This window comes from Callionymus lyra, chromosome 11 (assembly GCF_982586985.1).
Source record: "Callionymus lyra chromosome 11, fCalLyr1.hap1.1, whole genome shotgun sequence".
Taxonomy (NCBI): Eukaryota; Metazoa; Chordata; class Actinopteri; order Syngnathiformes; family Callionymidae; genus Callionymus; species Callionymus lyra.
Window position 1 is genome coordinate 5,508,397 of NC_141828.1, and position 19,557 is coordinate 5,527,953.

At 39.0% G+C, this 19,557-nt stretch overlaps 2 protein-coding genes across 3 annotated transcripts in view; one reads left to right on the forward strand and one right to left on the reverse strand.

Annotated features, from left to right (window-relative positions):
• Positions 1-6,218, reverse strand: part of slc30a6 (solute carrier family 30 member 6) — a 47,176-nt gene extending 40,958 nt beyond the window's left edge. The window contains exons 1-3 of one of the 2 annotated variants that reach the window (XM_087802451.1): positions 5,990-6,218; positions 3,855-3,901; positions 3,292-3,378 (exon numbers count right to left, since the gene is read on the reverse strand). In XM_087802451.1, the coding sequence (XP_087658577.1) occupies positions 3,292-3,378; positions 3,855-3,901; positions 5,990-6,173 (318 nt within the window). In that variant the 5' untranslated portion in view covers positions 6,174-6,218. The remainder of the gene's footprint in view (positions 1-3,291; positions 3,379-3,854; positions 3,902-5,989) is intronic. The other variant, XM_087802450.1, reaches the window with a different exon arrangement.
• Positions 6,219-6,280: 62 nt separating this feature from the next.
• LOC148069016 (sulfotransferase 6B1-like) lies at positions 6,281-18,990 on the forward strand. Its single transcript, XM_087802452.1, has 8 exons — positions 6,281-6,299; positions 9,375-9,592; positions 14,357-14,469; positions 16,670-16,759; positions 16,883-17,006; positions 17,069-17,163; positions 17,280-17,436; positions 18,748-18,990. The coding sequence occupies exons 2-8, from the start codon at positions 9,415-9,417 to the stop codon at positions 18,867-18,869; spliced, it is 879 nt and encodes a 292-aa protein (XP_087658578.1). The 5' UTR covers positions 6,281-6,299; positions 9,375-9,414; the 3' UTR covers positions 18,870-18,990.
• Positions 18,991-19,557: the final 567 nt, after the last annotated feature.

The following is a 19,557-nucleotide window of genomic DNA, read 5'->3' on the forward strand; positions in this document are numbered from 1 at the left end:
GAGAAGAACGTCATGTTGCTGTTTATCCACAAAATGATAACGGACCATTTTAAGCCATTTATATCTTCTCGATGATGGGTTGTTCTGTATTTATTGAATCTGGATCAGCACCACAACACAAGACTAGAAGTTCAAGCGAATAAATTCCGTCAGATATTAAGTGTCCGACGCCAAGTTAAGCTCACTGATCCCAACTGTCTCGCCGAGAGCAGAATGTCTTTTAAACCAGAGAAAGACGAACATTGAAGAAAAAAGATTAGACTAGAAAATAGACGCCATTTATTATAATTCTGTGAATAAAATATGAAATATGTATGAAATTATAATGCTTTTCTCCGTTAGCTCTAAAGTTATGTGACAAAATAACACCATTAGTATTGACTGGTGGTGTAAATATAATATATTAACAAAGTTAAATTATTTACAGGCCGTCAAAATTCATCAGGATCTGCTCAGTCAAACATTTTGACGTGCAATGACCCGCCAATCATGATGTTTTTTTAATGTATATGCAATTCATAAAAATGCAAATGAATGACAATGTAATGTGAATTAATAAATGGTACTTGTGTTTATCTTTATACATAATGTAATGTGCTATTGGTTGTTCTTATTTTATTTATTTATCCATTCATTTTTTTTTTTTAGTTAATATTATTTATTTATTTGAATCCTACATTTTTGTTTCATACATATGTATATTATATTGTTGTGCAAAACTGACTTTATTGTACAGACCGTCCCAAACATGTTGTACTTTGACAATAACGATATTCTATTCTATTCACAATTTTATTAATTTATTTGTATGTCCTCAATAGATACTAGGATTCAATAATTACTTCAAATGTTCAGCATATAAAAGCAAAGTCAATTAAAAAAACATTTTATATTACATAGTGATGCAAAAATATTACTAATAATAATTAGGATTTTCCTTTAATAAAAAGGTATTCTTGACCATCTGTACTTGTATAGATTGTCTTGATTCAGGGGTTTGATCACTGATCAAAGCTGAGAGAGACGCTTGCTGGACCGGTGAGTAAGGGTCATATTTTTTGGGGCGCACACGAGTCTAGAAATGTACGCAGAAACACTCGGAATGGGAAAGAAAAAAAACAAAAAACAACCTGTGCGCTCGAAGAGGGAGATCGAGTGTTTTCACGTGTCGAAGGCCAACAACAACACGGGAAAAGGAACAAGGAACAAGGCGAGCGAGTGCGTGTGTGTGCGGACGCGAGCGCCGGCGTGAGTCTTGGCCTGTCACATCCTGTTGGAGTCATACGGCGTACTGGGGAGCGCTGAGTGCTGTGAAATCTACAATTACTGTGGTGTGCTGTGTTATGACAGCGATGCAGCGTCTGGTGACAACACTAGCCAGCGACAGGCATGGGAGACCTTTCCTGTGTGTGTGTTTGCATGGATGCTTTCATCTGTGTGTGCAAACACACATAGTAGGGCACAAAACACCCCCGGACCCCCTCCCTCCGCTGCGTGCGGACGGCAAAACCTGATGCTCTGCTGCCCCCGTCTGTCGGTGTCCAGCCGAGAGACCGATCGTCCGGCCCGGTGAGGTTGGACGAGCGATTGCAGCGCCATCACTTCAGCAGGCTCTCGGTGACCAGGAGCCGGAGCCGGCGAAGGAGGCCCTCGACACCGTGCCGGATTCCATTAACGTCAAACAGCCACATTATTGGTCGGACGTGGTGTGTGTGCGCTGCTGTGCTAACAAAGATGTCATAAGACCGTCAGAGAGGAGCATCTCTTTACACCGAGTAGGCCTTCTCGGAATCTCGAAACACGGAAACACAGCTTGTAGCTCGAGTAGCCTTGACGCTCCTGGTACAAACAAATGTAAAAATAAAAAAAAACTCTTGTTGAGGCTTCAACACGAGATGGAAATTATTTACGAGCAGTACTGAAGTATTTGGATGTTTGGTTGTGTCTTTTTGGACAATGACAAGTGAGTTCGCTACATCTGCCTATCATGCCCAAAAGTAATAGATTACTCTGAAACTAATTTCAACCATTAGTCGCCATGAAGGCGAGTAGAAAATGAGTGAAATTTGAATTTTGGGTGAGCAAATAATTTTAACTTATGTGTATAATTTACACTCTGTTGAAATTCAATAGCATTTATTTTTCAGGCATTAAATTCATATTTTATTTCTTACCATAGTAATTTTATTTTTCAAATAAGTGTGTGTAAAATAGAATAATAAGATTGTTTAATTCAAATTTTCCTATTCACAGCGTTTGTTCCTTTTTCTGTCGCAATTAAACTCCCGTCTGATTGACGGCAACCGTCATTACAAGCTGCAATGCAACAGGATCAGGAGAAGATGATCAAGATGACTGAGGATGAGAGGATACAGTCTACTCCAGCAGCTTTTAAAGTTGATATTTGGACATACTTTGGTTTCAAAACAAATGAAAGCAGCTTCAGAGTCATGTGTTGCAGTGCAACTTTTTGCAACCTTTTCTTCTATAGCAAACCAATTTCGCATTTACTATATTATATCATTTAAGATCCCATATATTGCGCAACAGATTTTCTATTATTTGAGGTTTTGTTTCCTAAACACAAATATAAAAAGTTCAGTGTTTGTTTGTTTGATTTTAATGACCATTTATTCGATCGTTGGGAGGTTTTATTTTTATTTTTTATCTTTACTGGTGAAGTTAAATTTATCCAGAGATATTTTAACCAAGAACATTCTTTTTTTTTGATGACACCAACAGAAAAGTGTTTTGTTTATAATGACATTAATACATTTTGTTTAAAGTGCCTTTCTTGACTACCAAGGATGGGTTAAATTTATATTTTTTTAAAACACACACATAAAATCTCATAAAAGAATGAAACAAATAGTCAAAAAGCATAAAATTAGCATGAATTAAAGGAGAATAGCAGTAAAAGTGAATAGTCTGAACTAATGTAATTTCAATATCACTGCTGGGTTCAAATTAAATAAAATCTGCATTTTTAATTCTGCCATTAAATACATGAATATATATAACTATTTAATATCCATAATACTGTGGGTATTCCACAAATATATCCCGAGTAGCACAAGATAAGTGAAAATAAGTATTCCTATGGTGCGGACACCATTAAGAGTAGTTTTCTCTTAGGAGAGAATCCGACTCTCCTGCCGAGTCTTTCACTGTGACCCACTCAGAAAAAGAGATTTCCATTTTCTAGTTTGAAAAAGCACCAAACCACAGATAGGTGGAAGTATCAAATCAAGTAAAGGCAAGAAAGGAGAAGAAAATGATTCCATCACTCACTCGTCTATCCGAAGACACCAGTCGGAATTCTTGGAGGAGCTTCCCAAAAATGGATTTGTGCGTCTTCCTGAAAGGATGGATGGTACCCTGCAATGGACAAAAACAACGACATATATGAACACAGTAAATAGTGAACGATTGAAACAGAGCAAGAGCAGCATATGAGCAAAACATTGAGCAATAGCGCCACCGATTGGCCGATAAGTGTATTGCAGAGAGTTAAAACTATATCGTCTGCCAAGTTCTCAATTACTTTTTGTCTGAAAAAATACACCTTCCACATAATCATGTCATTTGCCTGGTGATCAACTAAACAAACTTAGTGATTGTTTTCACAGATCCTGATTTCTTCTAGGACCTTTTGTCTCACAAAATGTACCAGTTCTTTAGGCTTGTTTATCTCCTGATTGTAAAAACATGTATAAATTTGAAAAATGACAACAAGATCTCATCAGTCAACGAGTCCAATTGCAGACCTTCATAAGATTACAATTTAAGATAATTATAATAATTCCACATCTATTTGAGATAGAAAGTCAGGTCAGAAATCGAAACAAACTTACCAAGACATAAGTGTCCTGCTCATGCTTCTTCCTGTGTACATTGATGTCTGCAGGGAAGACAATAAAACAGCTCATCGTGTGCTCCGTCAACATTACATCAAGAGTTTACAGTTGGTACTCGAAGGAACTGTCATTGAAAATCGATTCCAAATAAAGAATGTTCCAATTTAAAACATAGTGATGTACATTTTTATCATTCAAAATCTTAACCCTGAATCTCTGAAACTATTGTGAGTAATATTTGATGTTAGTTGTGTGATATTATTATTGTCTCAATCAAGAGGGGAACATGGAAGTTTTGTGTCCAGCTGTTTCATTAATGACATGTTTATGATATAAGTAAGTAATAGTAAGTAATAATTATTTATATAGCGCTTTTCCAGACAAGGGTCTCAAAGCGCTTTAACAATCAAAACAATACTCAAAAAAGTATATACTTTAAAGATCAAGATAATACTGAGAACAACACAGGAGTTCCAGAAAATCAAGGAAAAGCCTGAACAAATAGAAACGTCTTAAGATGTTTCTTAAAGGAGTCAGTAGATCCATCAAGCGCAAAGAGAGAGAAGATTGTTCCAAAGCTTAGGAGCAACAGCCTGAAAAGATTTCTCTCCTCTGGTCCTGGACCGTGTGCGTGTGCGTGGAACCATAAGTAGATTCTGATCCACAGACCTCAGAGCCCGAGCTGGGGTGTAAGGCTGGATCAGATCAGTGATGTAAGGAGGAGCCTGACAATGAATATCTCTGAAAGTAAGAACCAGAATTTTAAAGTTGTTCCTGAAAGAAACTGGAAGCCAGTGAAGAGTTTTAAGGATCGGAGAAATGTGAGTTCTTCTACTAGAGCGGGTTAGAATTCTGGCTGCAGAGTTATGAATCAACTGCAGGCGAGACAGCTCCTTCTTGTTAAGACATGAAAACAAACTGTTACAATAGTCCAGACGAGAAGAAACAAACGCATGGATTATAAGATCCAGATCATGTTCATTCATCAGAACATTTTCCTAAGTTTGGAGATTTTTCTCAGTTGAAGGAAAAAGTTTCTGATCAGTTTTCTGCAGTGTCGAACGAGAGACATGTCTTTATCAAATACAATATACATGCTAGTCTAAACAAACATCTACTTTTTTTAATCATCCCCATCACCAAGTTCTCAATGGTAGCAGCTTGAACTCTAAACAAATGATGTACACTGATGTTTAAACAAGGATGCTAAAACAAAGCCTTCACTGCTGGTCTACACACCATCAGAGACACTGAATCAGATTAGCCAACTTAACTCTAGTATTTGTTGCATTATTGTATGAATTTATTCCAAATAGTCTGGAGACTTTCCCCCATTAAGTTGCAAAGTAAAATTCAATATCATTCATTCATTCATTCATTCATTGTTTACCACTTTATCCCAGGGTCGGGGTCGCAGGGAGACTGGAGCCTATCCCTGTATCACAGGGCGAGAGGCAGGGGACACCCTGGACAGGACGCCAGCCCATCGCAGGGCACACAAAGACAGACAACCATTCACACACACACTCATACCTATGGACAGTTTCCAAAAGTTCTCAATCAACCTCTGTATGTGTTTGGACTGTGGGAGGAAACCGGAGTGCCCGGAGTAAACACACGCAGCATGGGAGGGAACATACAAACTCCACACAGAAAGGTTGGCTCGGCCTGGAATCGAACCAGCAACCTTCTAGCTGTAAGGCGCCTCAGTGTTGACGTGTCAAACGACGTTTCTGATGTAAAGTGGAGGAATAATTATTTTTTTACTTTTATTTTTAACAAGACGGGTAATTACTACATTAATACTATTTACTATTACTAGATTAATAATAGAAAAAATGCAATGGCATTTAATATACAGGGCTAAACCAAAGATGAAGATTCATTTTTCACTTATTGTGTCTGTAGCTGGTTTAATTTATAGATTTTATTTATACAAGAAAACACGAATAAAGTGTTTCTCATCGAGATCATGTCATTGACATCAAGATTCTATCAAGTGTTTGCAGTTATTGTTACTGTGGAGTTCATGTTTTATTACACCTGTCCCCATAATAAGACACATTTTCCATCTCTGTCATCGTCTGGAACGTAAACATGAACATTAGCCGTTAGCTGTTAGCAAAACAAACCTGAGTCGTTGCCGTAAATGACGTCCACTGACACCATGTCAGGTTTGTCCAGCGGCCCGACTTTCCTCTCCGTCACTCCCGAAGGCACGACGTCGGGCTTGGAACCAAACTTTCTGGGGTAAAAATCCCCGGCATTTTGGTAAACTAGAGCCGCAGACGTGGACATCATCCCGTCCATCGCCATTTTCGACTTCCGGCTCAACTTCTTCGTGTGTTTTTTTCTTTCGTTTCTTCCGTTCCAAGTAAATAAACGACAGCGCCACCTGCTGGACCGAGAGGAAAGTTTTGATTTTCCCGTGTTCTCCATTTGGTGAGTTTCGCAGAAAATGAGTAGTTTTTGTGCCAAAGATTGATCATTTGAGTTGTGCCAGGGTTAGCGCACGCTGTTAAACGAGTTTGTGTTCATGTGTTTCTGCAAATCTTTGTCAGGTTTGAGTTGTTTATGTTGGTGTGTGTGGGTGACACTGTATGCATTTGTGTGTTACTGTGATACTTTTAATCAGTGACTTTGGGAACTTTATAAAGTAATACTTTCAAAACTTAGGGCCCCCCTAACACAAAGAAAGGGGTTCAACAAGGCAGAGTTGTGCTGTGTCTCAAATCGCATACTAGCGTACTAAAAGTTAGTATTTTTAGTGCGTTAGTGCGTCTCAATTCTTAGTATGCGAAATTTAGTGCGCCATGCATACTAAATTGGCGTACTAACACGCCCACAAAACTGAGTATGGTTCGATGGACACCTAACACACTAAACAGCCACCATCTTAGTGACGTTTTAAACGGAAGTTACGTCATTTATAAATGCATATATATTCATATACTTACAGGTGTATTTTCAGCAGTACGAGGATAAACACGTCTTCGCTGCTGATACCAGCTTAAATATCTCGCGATTATTTATATTCTCATATTTTTTCTTTATTTCTTTTTCCAAACTTGCAATACGTGCTGCCAGCAGGTGTCGCTAGTGTTTCTACAGCTGGTTGAAACATCGTTAAATAGAAGTAGAAGAAGAAGCTGTCATGTGATTTCCTGTTAGTGTGTAGCAGCAGAGTTTGATTTGAGACATACTATCTGTGGAGAATTTGCGTACTAGTTAGTACGTACACTAAACTGATGCATACTTACTTCTAGTATACTAAGAGTAGTATGCGATTTGAGACACAGCATTGGACCTCAGGCAGTCATCTTTAAAAGGATCAAAACACGTGCTGTGTCTCAAATCGCATACTACTCTTAGTATACTAGAAGTGAGTATGCATCAGTTTAGAGTACGTACTAACTAGTACGCAAATTCTCCACAGATAGTATGTCTCAAATCAAACTCTGCTGCTACAAACTAACCGGAACGACAGCTTCTTCTTCTACTACTATTTAACCATGATTTCAACCAGCTGTAGGAACACTAGCGACACCTGCTGGCAGCACGTTTTGCAACTTTGGAAAAAGAAATAAAGAAAAAATATGAGAATTGAAATATTCGCGAGATATTTAAGATGGTATCAGCAGCGAAGACGTGTCTTCCTTCTACTGCTGCTGAAAATACACCTGTAAGTATATGAATATATATGCATATATACAGTATATGACGTAACTTCCGTTTAAAACATCATTAAGATGGCTGTTGTTTAGTGTGGTTAGTGTCCATTGAACCATGCTCAGTTTTGTGGGCTTGTTAGTACGCCAATTTAAAATTTTAATTTAAATTTCGCATACTAAGAATTAAGACGCACTAACGCACTAAAAATACTAACTTTGAGTACGCTAGTATGCGATTTGAGACACAGCAACGGAGTCCGTCCCGTCGCTCCAACACGACGTCACTTCCCGTTCCGGTTCTTATCCTTCGCTTCGTGGAGAAAGATGGACAATCAAAGTGTGTCACGGGTCGTTTATTCGCCGCTTCAAGTCAAACAAAATACAAGCTTTACGATCGATCGGCCACACTTTCTCCCGGCAACTGTACAGGTCAATAGCCTCGGGCAGAAAAGGCCCCGATCTGTAGAAACATCGCTATATTTAAGGCAAATTTCCCGCCCAAGGGGTCGTCCTTTCCGGCCAAATGGTTCTTTCAGGTTCCCTGTGTCCCGATCCCCCGTAGAGAGACATCCTAATCTGTTTTCTTGTAATCTAATCATTCAACTGTTCTCGGGTGAATACTTACTGTATACGGTGAATATTATTTTATGAATTTTAGGCTCAAGATTTAAAGGTTTATTTGGGTCAAATGTTTTTAGATACAGTCACTATGTTTGGCGATAACTAGCAAGGTTTGCTTCAGAAGTAGGAAGTCTTTTAAGACACACTAAAAATAAATATATTTTTAGCTTTAATGCTTAAAAATGGTGTGGAAAAAAAGCAATTTAAGTAGTTCAAAATCAACCACAAAAAATACAGCAAATACCATCAACCAAGCAATAAGTCAGAAGAATGATTCGATCAAAACTAGGGAAATGTCTAAAGCGCCCTTTTTTCAATGAATCCAGAAAAAAATTCTTTCTCCCGGCGACTGTACAGGTCAATAGCCTCGGGCAGAAAAGGCCCCGATCTGTAGAAACATCGCTTTATTTAAGGCAAATTTCCCGCCCAGGGGGTCGTCCTTTCCGGCCAAATGGTTCTTTCAGGTTCCCTGTGTCCTGATCCCCCGTAGAGAGACATCCTAATCTGTTTTCTTGTAATCTAATCATTCAACTGTTCTCGGGTGGGGGTTTCCATCTTTTAGCCCCCCTTTCCCTGATGTTTCTTGCTTTGTTCTTTGATCTACGATTTAAGGTTTGATTGGCAGATAAACAGATGTTTTAAATAACCAGTGTCGTATCTAATTCTGTTTAAAGCTTGTCTTGAAAGTGTGAATCAGTCTGCAGTGGAATGTTGATTGTGAATGTGTAGTCAAACGTTTAAGCTCTTAGATCAAGCAAGTCATTCATACTTTATATTTTGATTATCTTATAGCATTAATTTAAGTATGGCGTATACGTATAGTGTTTAATAATTTTAATCTAATATCTTGGAGAAATTTAACTTTAATACCAAGACGAAGAAAACATGGACATGTTCACTGAGACAGTCAGACCACAGTGGCAGTAAAACTATGTGACTGTCAAACAAAGTCCTGTAACTCTATAATGATTCAGCAAAAAGTGAAAGGCTTGTTTCATCATGTCGTTTTATTACTAAACAACTCTTGAAGGTGATTGATGTTTACCTGCGTGAGGGAAGGAGTGACTCAGTTGAACCTTTCATGTTGACCTCTCGTCTGCCACACCCGTCCATTGGGGGGGGGTGGAGGAGGAGGAAGAGGAGGAGGAGGAGGAGGAGGAGGAGGAGGTACCTGTCGCTTCCTTTAACTATGTCATGACACTCTCTCTCGAACTCTCTTTCTCAGAGATCCTGAGCCAAGCTGCCGGTGAATTCTTCTTCTCATCATGGACAAACTCATTGTCAGAGTAGAGAAGTCTGAAGCCATGCTGGACGAGGACAAGCTGCACAAGTACAACGGGGTGTTGTACCCCAAACTGCTGTGTCCAGAGGAGCACTTGAAGGCCGTGGAGACGCTGGAGGCTCGAGAGGACGACGTCCTGCTGGTGGCCTACCCCAAGTGTGGTGAGGGACTTTTGACACTTGTCAGCAGCAGAAATGATCAGTGGTGTCAGTCGAGATAAAGAGGTCAATGATTCACAAGCAAAGAGTGTAAAAGAGTTGCTCAAAATACATCAAAGACAAACAAAAGTTATTTATGGAGTGAAAATCAAGAAATCCATGAATAAACAACAACTAGAAAAATGCTTTTCCAGAAGAAAATGCCGTGTGAATGCTGAACCTCCTAGGCTGTGGAAGTAGTAGTGGAATTACTATTAAAAATAGAAGTAGTAGAAAAGTAAAAGTAGTAGAGGAAGTAGTATTAAAAGTAGAAAAAGTGGAATTAGTAGTAAAAACAGAAGTAGTAGAAAAATAAAAGTAGTAGAAGAATTGGTAGTAAAAGTAGAAGTTGTAGTAGTATTAGTAGTTGAAGTAGTTGTGGTAGTAGTAGTGGAATTAGTATTTAAAGTAGAAGATCTGAAAGTAGAAGAAGTGGAATTAGTAGTAAAAACAGAAGTAGTAGAAAAATAAAAGTAGTAGAAGAATTGGTAGTAAAAGTAGAAGTTGTAGTAGTATTAGTAGTTGAAGTAGTTGTGGTAGTAGTAGTGGAATTAGTATTTAAAGTAGAAGATCTGGAATTAGTAGTAGAAGTAGAAGTTGCAGAAAAGTAAAAGTACCAGTAGAATTAGTAGTAAAAGTAGTATTAGTATTAGTAGTAGTTGAATTAGTAGTAAAAGTATGAGTAGTAGGTCAAACTGTAAGGAGTTGAAACATGAGTTGAAGATTTTCCAAGTTGAAATGAATGGGGTAGAAAAAGAGAAATAAAAGAAAGGGTGGAAGTAATAAAAGAAAGCTAGAACTAACCCGCATTTCGGAAACAAGCTGAATTGATGAAGTTTGAACGGTTCAGATCGGATCAAATTTGTAGGAGGAGAAGCGGAACAAAGTTTAGGTCAGAAGAAAAAAGGATCTCGATTGTGTGAACGCTTCCCAGCATTCACACAACTGCAGAAACTCTTGACACATAAGATTCCATCACGATCTTAAGATGAGAATCAATACGTTTAGTAAATGTTGGTTGGAATGTACATGCAGTTCGGCTAATTCTCCAAAAATACTGTGTTCGGATTTACTAACGTTGAGGTAAAGTCTTTTATTTTAGGGAAAGCAAAAAAGAAATACAGCTCAAAACTTGACCAAAAAACAAAATAAAACACTTGGAAAAAAAATATTTTAAAATTAAAAAGAACAGTAAAGCTATGGGGGAACAGAAACAGGCACCAAAGTAGCTAAACCTGTGATACTGAATATTATTTTATGAATTTTGGGCTCAAGATTTAAAGGTTTATTTGGGTCAAATGTTTTTAGATACAGTCACTATGTTTGGCGATAACTAGCAAGGTTTGCTTCAGAAGTAGGAAGTCTTTTAAGACACACTAAAAATAAATATATTTTTAGCTTTAATGCTTAAAAATGGTGTGGAAAGTAGTTCAAAATCAACCACAAAAAATACAGCAAATACCATCAACCAAGAAATAAGTCAGAAGAATGATTCGATCAAAACTAGGGAAATGTCTAAAGCGCCCTTTTTTCAATGAATCCAGAAAAAAATTTTAACAAGAAATTGAATAAAATCTAAAGTCACATAATAAGATAAACTGTCACTACTGTCCGGAACAAAGACCTGCACCCACCCTTTCTGGATCAATTGAAGACCCCTGATCTGAATATTTTACCTGAAATTAAACGAAAAACAAAGTTAAAGAAGACCTTCATGAAATGAGGCTCTAACAAAAAGGACACATAGTGGTTACAGACCCTCAGATGGTAAAAAAAAAAGGGGCCCCAAGAAAATGCAGAAAGAGCAAATGGAGTGAAGATAAAAAAGTGAACAGGTGATCACCACTCAAGACAGACACAAATTAACATTATACATAATTGTGATCTGAGCTGAAGGATATTTGTATAGATGTTAAATTAAGTTGATCCAAGTATTGAGCCTTGAGGGACACCACATGTAATTTACCTATGAGTCGACAGCTTTTTACAAGCAAAATAGGTTTGTAACATTGGTTTCATTCCCTGTTGGTTCTGTTTCTGTGGAAATGGATTTCATTTAGATAAGGCTGTTCCGCCCTGACATTCCTACATGTTCTCAGGCTAATGAACCGGTTTGTTGTCTTGTATTATTCTTTTGATGCAGGGAGATAAATGCAGGGTAAAGTCCCTCAACTCTTCGACTTCATCATCATGACGAATCAAAATGTATCGGCACACGACCGCCGCGGTTCAAGACGACACAAGTTAAATCTTAAGTGAACCCAGAGAGATTGAAACAATTCAGATTGACTTTGTCCCCAGTCTTGTTTAACCCATAAATGCTCATGTGATCATTTGTAGGACAAAGTTTTACTGAAGTGTTGCTTCATTTTAATGGCACGATAAGAGTTATAAATACGTCAAGGAGTTTGAATTAATCATTTTGAGCACATAACTGACTGGTTTATTCATTTATTTATTGACCTCAATAGAACCCAAACTTGTCAAGTACTGAAGTCTGTTCAATGACATCAGGTGCCAAAAAAACACCCATTCAAGGTACTTTAAAATACATTCATGAAAGTAGAAAATATGTTTTAAGGCCACAATATTAATATACCATGAAGTAAAGGAGGTTTTAGACGATGAGTACGTTGTTGAACGAGTATGTTTGAAGGAGGACACGTGAAGACACATGAGGACACATGAGAACACATGAGGACACATGAGGACACAAGAGAGATGAGGACACGTGAGGACATGTGAGGACACGTGAAGACACATGAGAACACATGAGGACACATGAAGACACATGAGGACACATGAGGACACATGAGGACACGTGAGGACACGTGAGGACACGTGAAGACACATGAGAACACATGAGGACACATGAAGACACATGAGGACACGTGAGGACACATGAGGACACGTGAGGACACGTGAGGACACGTGAAGACACATGAGAACACGTGAGGACACGTGAGGACACGTGAAGACACATGAGGACACATGAGGACACATGAGGACACGTGAGGACACGTGAAGACACATGAGGACACAAGAGAGATGAGGACACGTGAGGACACATGAGGACACGTGAGGACACATGAGGACACATGAGGACACGTGAGGACACGTGAGGACACATGAGAACACGTGAGGACACGTGAGGACACGTGAAGACACATGAGGACACATGAGAACACATGAGGACACATGAGGACACGTGAGAACACGTGAGGACATGTGAGGACACGTGAAGACACATGAGAACACATGAGGACACATGAAGACACATGAGGACACATGAGGACACATGAGGACACGTGAGGACACGTGAGGACACGTGAAGACACATGAGAACACATGAGGACACATGAAGACACATGAGGACACGTGAGGACACATGAGGACACGTGAGGACACGTGAGGACACGTGAAGACACATGAGAACACGTGAGGACACGTGAGGACACGTGAAGACACATGAGGACACATGAGGACACATGAGGACACGTGAGGACACGTGAAGACACATGAGGACACAAGAGAGATGAGGACACGTGAGGACACATGAGGACACGTGAGGACACATGAGGACACATGAGGACACGTGAGGACACGTGAGGACACATGAGAACACGTGAGGACACGTGAGGACACGTGAGGACACGTGAGGACACGTGAAGACACATGAGGACACATGAGAACACATGAGGACACATGAGGACACGTGAGAACACGTGAGGACACGTGAGGACATGTGAGGACACATGAGGACACATGAGAACACGTGAGGACACGTGAGGACACAAGAGAGATGAGGACACGTGAGGACACATGAGAACACGTGAGGACACGTGAGGACACATGAAGACACATGAGAACACATGAAGACACATGAGGACACATGAGAACACATGCGGACACGTGAGGACACGTGAAGACACGTGAAGACACGTGAGGACACATGAGGACACGTGAGGACACATGAGGACACATGAGGACACAAGAGAGATGAGGACACGTGAGGACACATGAGAACACGTGAGGACACGTGAGGACACATGAAGACACATGAGGACACATGAGAACACATGAGGACACGTGAAGACACGTGAGGACACGTGAGGACACGTGAGGACACGTGAAGACACGTGAGGACACGTGAAGACACATGAGGACACGTGAGGACACGTGAGGACACGTGAGGACACGTGAGGACACGTGAGAACACGTGAGGACACGTGAGGACACGTGAAGACACGTGAAGACACATGAGAACACATGAGGACACATGAGGACACGTGAGGACACGTGAGGACACGTGAAGACACATGAGGACACATGAGAACACGTGAGGACACGTGAGGACACGTGAGGACACGTGAGGACACGTGAGAACACATGAGGACACGTGAGAACACGTGAGGACACGTGAGGACACATGGGGACACGTGAAGACACGTGATGACACATGAGGACACGTGAGGACACGTGAGAACACATGAGGACACGTGAGGACACATGAGGACACGTGAAGACACATGAGGACACATGAGGACATCTAAAGAGATGTGAGGACAGATGCCTGTAGGTTAAAGAATGAGAATAAAATCAAAGGATTTGTCTCCCCTTGAGAAATAAAGAAGAAATTAAGCTTTATTGACATATGTTGGTGAAGAGAGAGACTCACTTGTTACAATGTAACGTTGAATTAACGGAAACTATTCTTTCTTTTGTCAGGTTTCAACTGGATGGTGGGAGTCCTGAACAAGCTGGTCGGTGAAGCCACAGGAACAAAAAGAGAAAAACAAGGACCTCCACTGATTGAGTTCTTTATGCCAGACGCCTTAAAGGTCTGTTTTCATTTGTTATAAAACCTGGTTTACATTGGTTTGAATAGATGCTTTAAAAACCTTTTTTTTTGTGATTTTTATGAATAGATTTGTCCAATAGTTATAATAACAAAAGAAGAACATTTTTTTTTAAATGATCTTCTTTTAGTTAAGACTAAGTTGTTAATTAAAACCTTTCCTTCCATCATTTCTCTTTTTCCCATTGTAATGATTTAAAGCTTGAAGGAACATTTTGAAACTTTCTTATTGCCTGTAAAAATAATGGAAAAACTTATCTTGACTAATATTAATGGCGTACAAATTGATTTAAGACAAGTCAGTCCAATCACTTTCGAGAAAGAATAATAGGATTAAGCCTCACGTGTGAAGTTTCATCCAAAATTATGGGGTTAACAAAAAAATGTACTCACTCACTGTTTGGGAATCTATTTATTTATTATCACTTCTTTTAACTGTTTTATTTGGTATTATTTTGGTGTTTTTAACTGTTCTTATTTAGTGATATTTTTATGTTCTTTTACAGCACTTTGTGTGGAATGCTGTTGTTTTAAAGTGCTCTATAAATAAAGTTGAGTTAAGTTATCTGATGCTAGCTAGCGCTGGTTTACTACAGCAAGGTTTAAAAAAAAAAAAGACCTTCACCTTTATTAAAGTTGTTTATCCGCTAGTTTTATATTTTAGTTAAAAGCTTCAGGAATCACTCTTATACGAAAAAGTTAACATTTGAGAAGAAACATGGAAGTTATCAGTCCAGGTTCTGTTGATGCTGATGCTGTTCATGTAATATATGCAACGTTTTTTAGTTTTCATCACATCTATCAGAGGTTTTAACGCACAGAGACAAGGAGCAGCAAAATAAACACAACAAAGACCTGCACCACCTTCTCTGCATCCTTTGAAGACCCCTGATCTGAATGTTTTACCAGAAACGAAACAAAAAAACAAAGTTAAAGAAGACCTTCATGAAATGAGGCTCTAACAAAAAGGACACATAGTGGTTACAGACCCTCACATGGTAAAAAAAAAAAAAAGGGCCCCAAGAAAAGACTGAGAGCAAATGGAGTGAAGATAAAAAAGTGATCACCAGTCAAGACAGACACAAATGAACATATTATACATAATTGTGATCTGAGCTAAAGGATATTTGTATAAATGTTATATAAAGTTGGTCCAAGTATGGAGCCATGAGGGACACCGCATGTAATTTACCTATGAGTAGTTTTTAATTTACCCTTTTTAAGAGCAAAATAGTTTTGTAACATTGGTTTGATTCCCTGTTGGTTTTGTTTCTGTGGAAATTAAAACGAAAAAAACACGGAGTCCGTTCCGTCGCTCCAACACGACGTCACTTCCCTTTCCTGTTCTTATGCTTCGCTTCGTGGAGAAAGATGGACAATCAGAGTGTGTATCGGGTCGTTTATTCGCCGCTTCAAGTCAAACAAAATACAAGCTTTACGATCGCGACCGACACTTTGTCCCGGCGACTGTACAGGTCAATAGTCCCGGGAGAAAAGGCCCCGATCTGTAGAAACATCGCTATATTTCAGGCAAATTTCCGGTCCGGGAGGTCGTCCCTTTCCGGCCAAATGGTTCTTTCAAGTTCCCTGGGTCCCGATCCCCCATTGAGAGACACCCTGATTTGTTTTCTTGTAATCTAATCATTCAAATGTTCTCGGGTGGGGGTTTCCATCTTTTAGCCCCTCTTTCCCGAGTGTGTCTTGCTTCGTTCTTTGATCTACGATTTAAGGTGTGATTTGCAGATAAACAGATGTTTTAAATAACCGAAGTCGTATCTAATTCTGATCCAAGCTTGACTCGAACCAGTGGGAATCAGTCTGGAGTGGAATGTTGATTGTAAATGTGTATTCAAACGTTTAAGCTCTTAGATCAAGCAAGTAATTCATACTTTATATTTGATTATCTTTTAGCATTAATTTATTAGATAAGGTTGTTCCTCCCTGACATTCCTCCATGTTCTCAAGATAATAAACCTGTTTGTTGTCATTAGCGGCTAAAGCAGATTTTATTCTTATGATGCAGGGAGATTAATGCAGAGCAAAGTGCCTCGACCTTTTGACTTCGTCATCATGACCAATCAAAAATTGTTATCAGCTTCATCTATCCAAGAGTTTTTAATGCATAGACACAAGGAGCGGCAAAATAAATATTGATATAAAGATATTTCTCCATTGCTGTATAGTCCATGAACGAGGGTCCGTCACCCAGGATCTTGGGCACTCACCTTCATCCCGACAACATCCCCCAATCCTTCTACAAGAAGAAAACAAAAGTCAGTAACAGTTTAACTTCTAAACACGCTGGTGTTCATGTGATTCTTCTTTGTGCCGAGATGCTGCACAGACAGATGCACGATGATCTTTTGTAGCTTTCCTTCAAGTGTTCTCGTTGACAGATGCTGGTGATCTTCAGGAACCCCAAAGACACTCTGGTTTCATACTTCCATTTTTCCAACAACAACCCAGCCCTTCCCTCCCAGACCTGGGACTCGTTCTTTTCCGATTTCATGTCAGGAGAAGGTAAAGAAGCAACTTTATAGACTCAGTCGACCTCTTATCACGGAGAATATTTCTGTGTGCAGTGCCCTGGGGTTCCTACTTCGATCATGCGCTGGCCTGGGACAAGAAGATGGACGACCCCAACGTCATGTTCGTCACCTTTGAACAGCTCAAGAAAGTAGGTGCCTTGATACAAGAAACGGTTTCACTTCATCTAGTGTTAAACATATATTGAGTTTATCATTGAGTTAACTACTGTCCTGTCACCGTGACAACTGTTCTGTCTCCACGAAGGACCTGAAGGAGGGTGTCCGTCAAATCTCCGAGTTCTTCAACTTCGGCCTGACCGAGGCTCAGCTGGAGAAGGTGTCGGAGGAGAGCACCTTCAGCGCCATGAAGAAGAGCTCCACCGACACTCATCACAAAATGGCCGACGTTATATTCAGGAAAGGTGCTGAACTTCTGATGACAATACTTGGAATTGAACTGATGATCAAATGTTGACACAAATGAGTATCAACCAGACATTACATTATGACCACCTACAGGTATAGACGGGTCAGAAAGAAACAAGCTTAGCAATAAGTAGTACAGACCGAAGGTTATTTATTAAGTATACTTAAGTACAAGTATAATTATAGTAAATATACTAAGGTATATGTACTTGAAGTGTACTAAATATATACTAATTTGACACTTATTCAGACTAACTTTGAACAATTGAAGCTTACAGAAGTATACTATCAAATATACTAATCTCATTACTACTAGTGTACTAGGTAAACACTCTGAGGCTACAATTTAGTTTACAGAAGTTTACTTACTGACACAAGTTCACCTTCTTTAATGTGTACTCTAAGTACACTATTATCTATACTACTTATGTACAAAGTATATACCAATAGTAGTATTTTGGTTTATTGAAGTACACTGTAGTGGTTGAAGATGAAGTATTATACCTAAAGTTTAATATTCCTCAAAAATATAATACTACTAATGTTTTCTTAAACTTATACTCAAGAAAATATCTTATGAAATGTATTTCAAGTGCATTATACTACTTTTTCTTTCGGCATCGTGAGTCTGTTAAATGTTGTACAATTTGCTGTGTTTCCTAAGAGCTTGTGCTGGTTCTGATTCTGTGGCCCGTCCATCGCTGTGCAACACTAAACTGTTTAATATGTGTATCTAACAATAACGTCAAACGACTGTTTCATTCACCATCACTCACTCCCATGGTTCCATAATTATAATGTTTCCCAAAAAAAAGTAGCATACTCTACTTGAAGAACAATTCCTAAAGTATACTCAAGAACAAGCATATATCTGTGTAATATTTTAAATGTAGTCTGTCAGAAGTATTACATAAGTAAACTCATAGTACATCTGAACGTACTTATGTTGGTTGAGGGTAAATCCAACACCTGAACCACACGAGCCATTACATAAGCAAAATGTAGTCACATGAACATGCAAAACAGAGGAAGCTGTGTAACAAAACACACTGAGACATCTTAAGACGTTTTTATTTGTTCAGGCTTTTCCTTGATTTTCTGGAACTCCTGTGTTGTTATCAGTATTATCTTGACCTTTAAAGTATATACTTTATTGAATATTGTTTTGCTTGTATAAGCTTTTTGTGAACTTGGTCTGAAAAAGCGTTATTTAAATACAAATTACTTACGTACTTACTTACTCAGACAGCAGGTGGCGATAGAGACATACGAATTGAGAGAGTCAATTGTGAACATTCTCTCGCCAGGTGAGGTGGGAGACTGGAAGAACCACTTCTCAACCGAGCAGAGCCTAAAGATGGACCAGGTACTGAAGAAGGAGCTGGCAGGAACGAGACTGGGGAAAAAACTGCATCTATTTTGTGAATGAACCTCCAAGAACAGAGAAGAAAGTCCTTCAATTAAAAAAACAAACACTAAACATTTCTTTTTCTACTGGTGGAGATTCAAATCGAATACTATTTTAAATAAAACGTTTGAAACCTTCTCAAGTCATGTATTTTGGACTTTTTTTTTCATTCCTGATAAGGTCAATAATGTGTCTTTCTGAGTGTTATGACAACAAATATCAGCTTTTCTCTTATATCACAAAAAACTATATCGATTAAGCATATAAATATGTAAAAGAAAATGCAAAGTGACTTTATATTTCAAATGAATGCGTTGATTACAACTTTACAAATCAATACAGTGACATTAAACTTCTGTTTCATGTAAACGTGAACGTTTTTCTCAGAGCTTTATAATTTTAATCAAAAAGGAAGATTTTAAATGTTTTCCCTTCATCATTGTTATAGCCTCCATACAAGCGGAAGTACATCTTGTTTTGAAGCGCTACACCGGAACCATCCGGTCATCATGAATGAGTGACATCATGCAACATCTCTCCATCATCATGTCTTCTCTGGACAAAAAGGACCTTTTTCTGAACCTCTCAGGTTGACAGTCTGTCTCACCCGTCCATTGAACATTGTATCTATGTGTTAGTAAGTAAGTCTTGGGATGTGCAGGAGGAGGAGGAGGTACCTGTCGCTTCCTTTAATGATGTCATGACACTC

What these genes read in the sequence shown, in the direction of transcription:
- LOC148069016 (XM_087802452.1), top strand. Translation starts at nt 9,415, where the DNA reads ATGGACAAACTCATTGTCAGAGTAGAGAAGTCTGAAGCCATGCTGGAC. An exon ending in GGTGGCCTACCCCAAGTGTG is followed by an intron (nt 9,593 to 14,356) that starts GTGAGGGACTTT and finishes TTCTTTTGTCAG; the next exon opens with GTTTCAACTGGATGGTGGGA. An exon ending in CCTTTGAACAGCTCAAGAAA is followed by an intron (nt 17,164 to 17,279) that starts GTAGGTGCCTTG and finishes GTCTCCACGAAG; the next exon opens with GACCTGAAGGAGGGTGTCCG.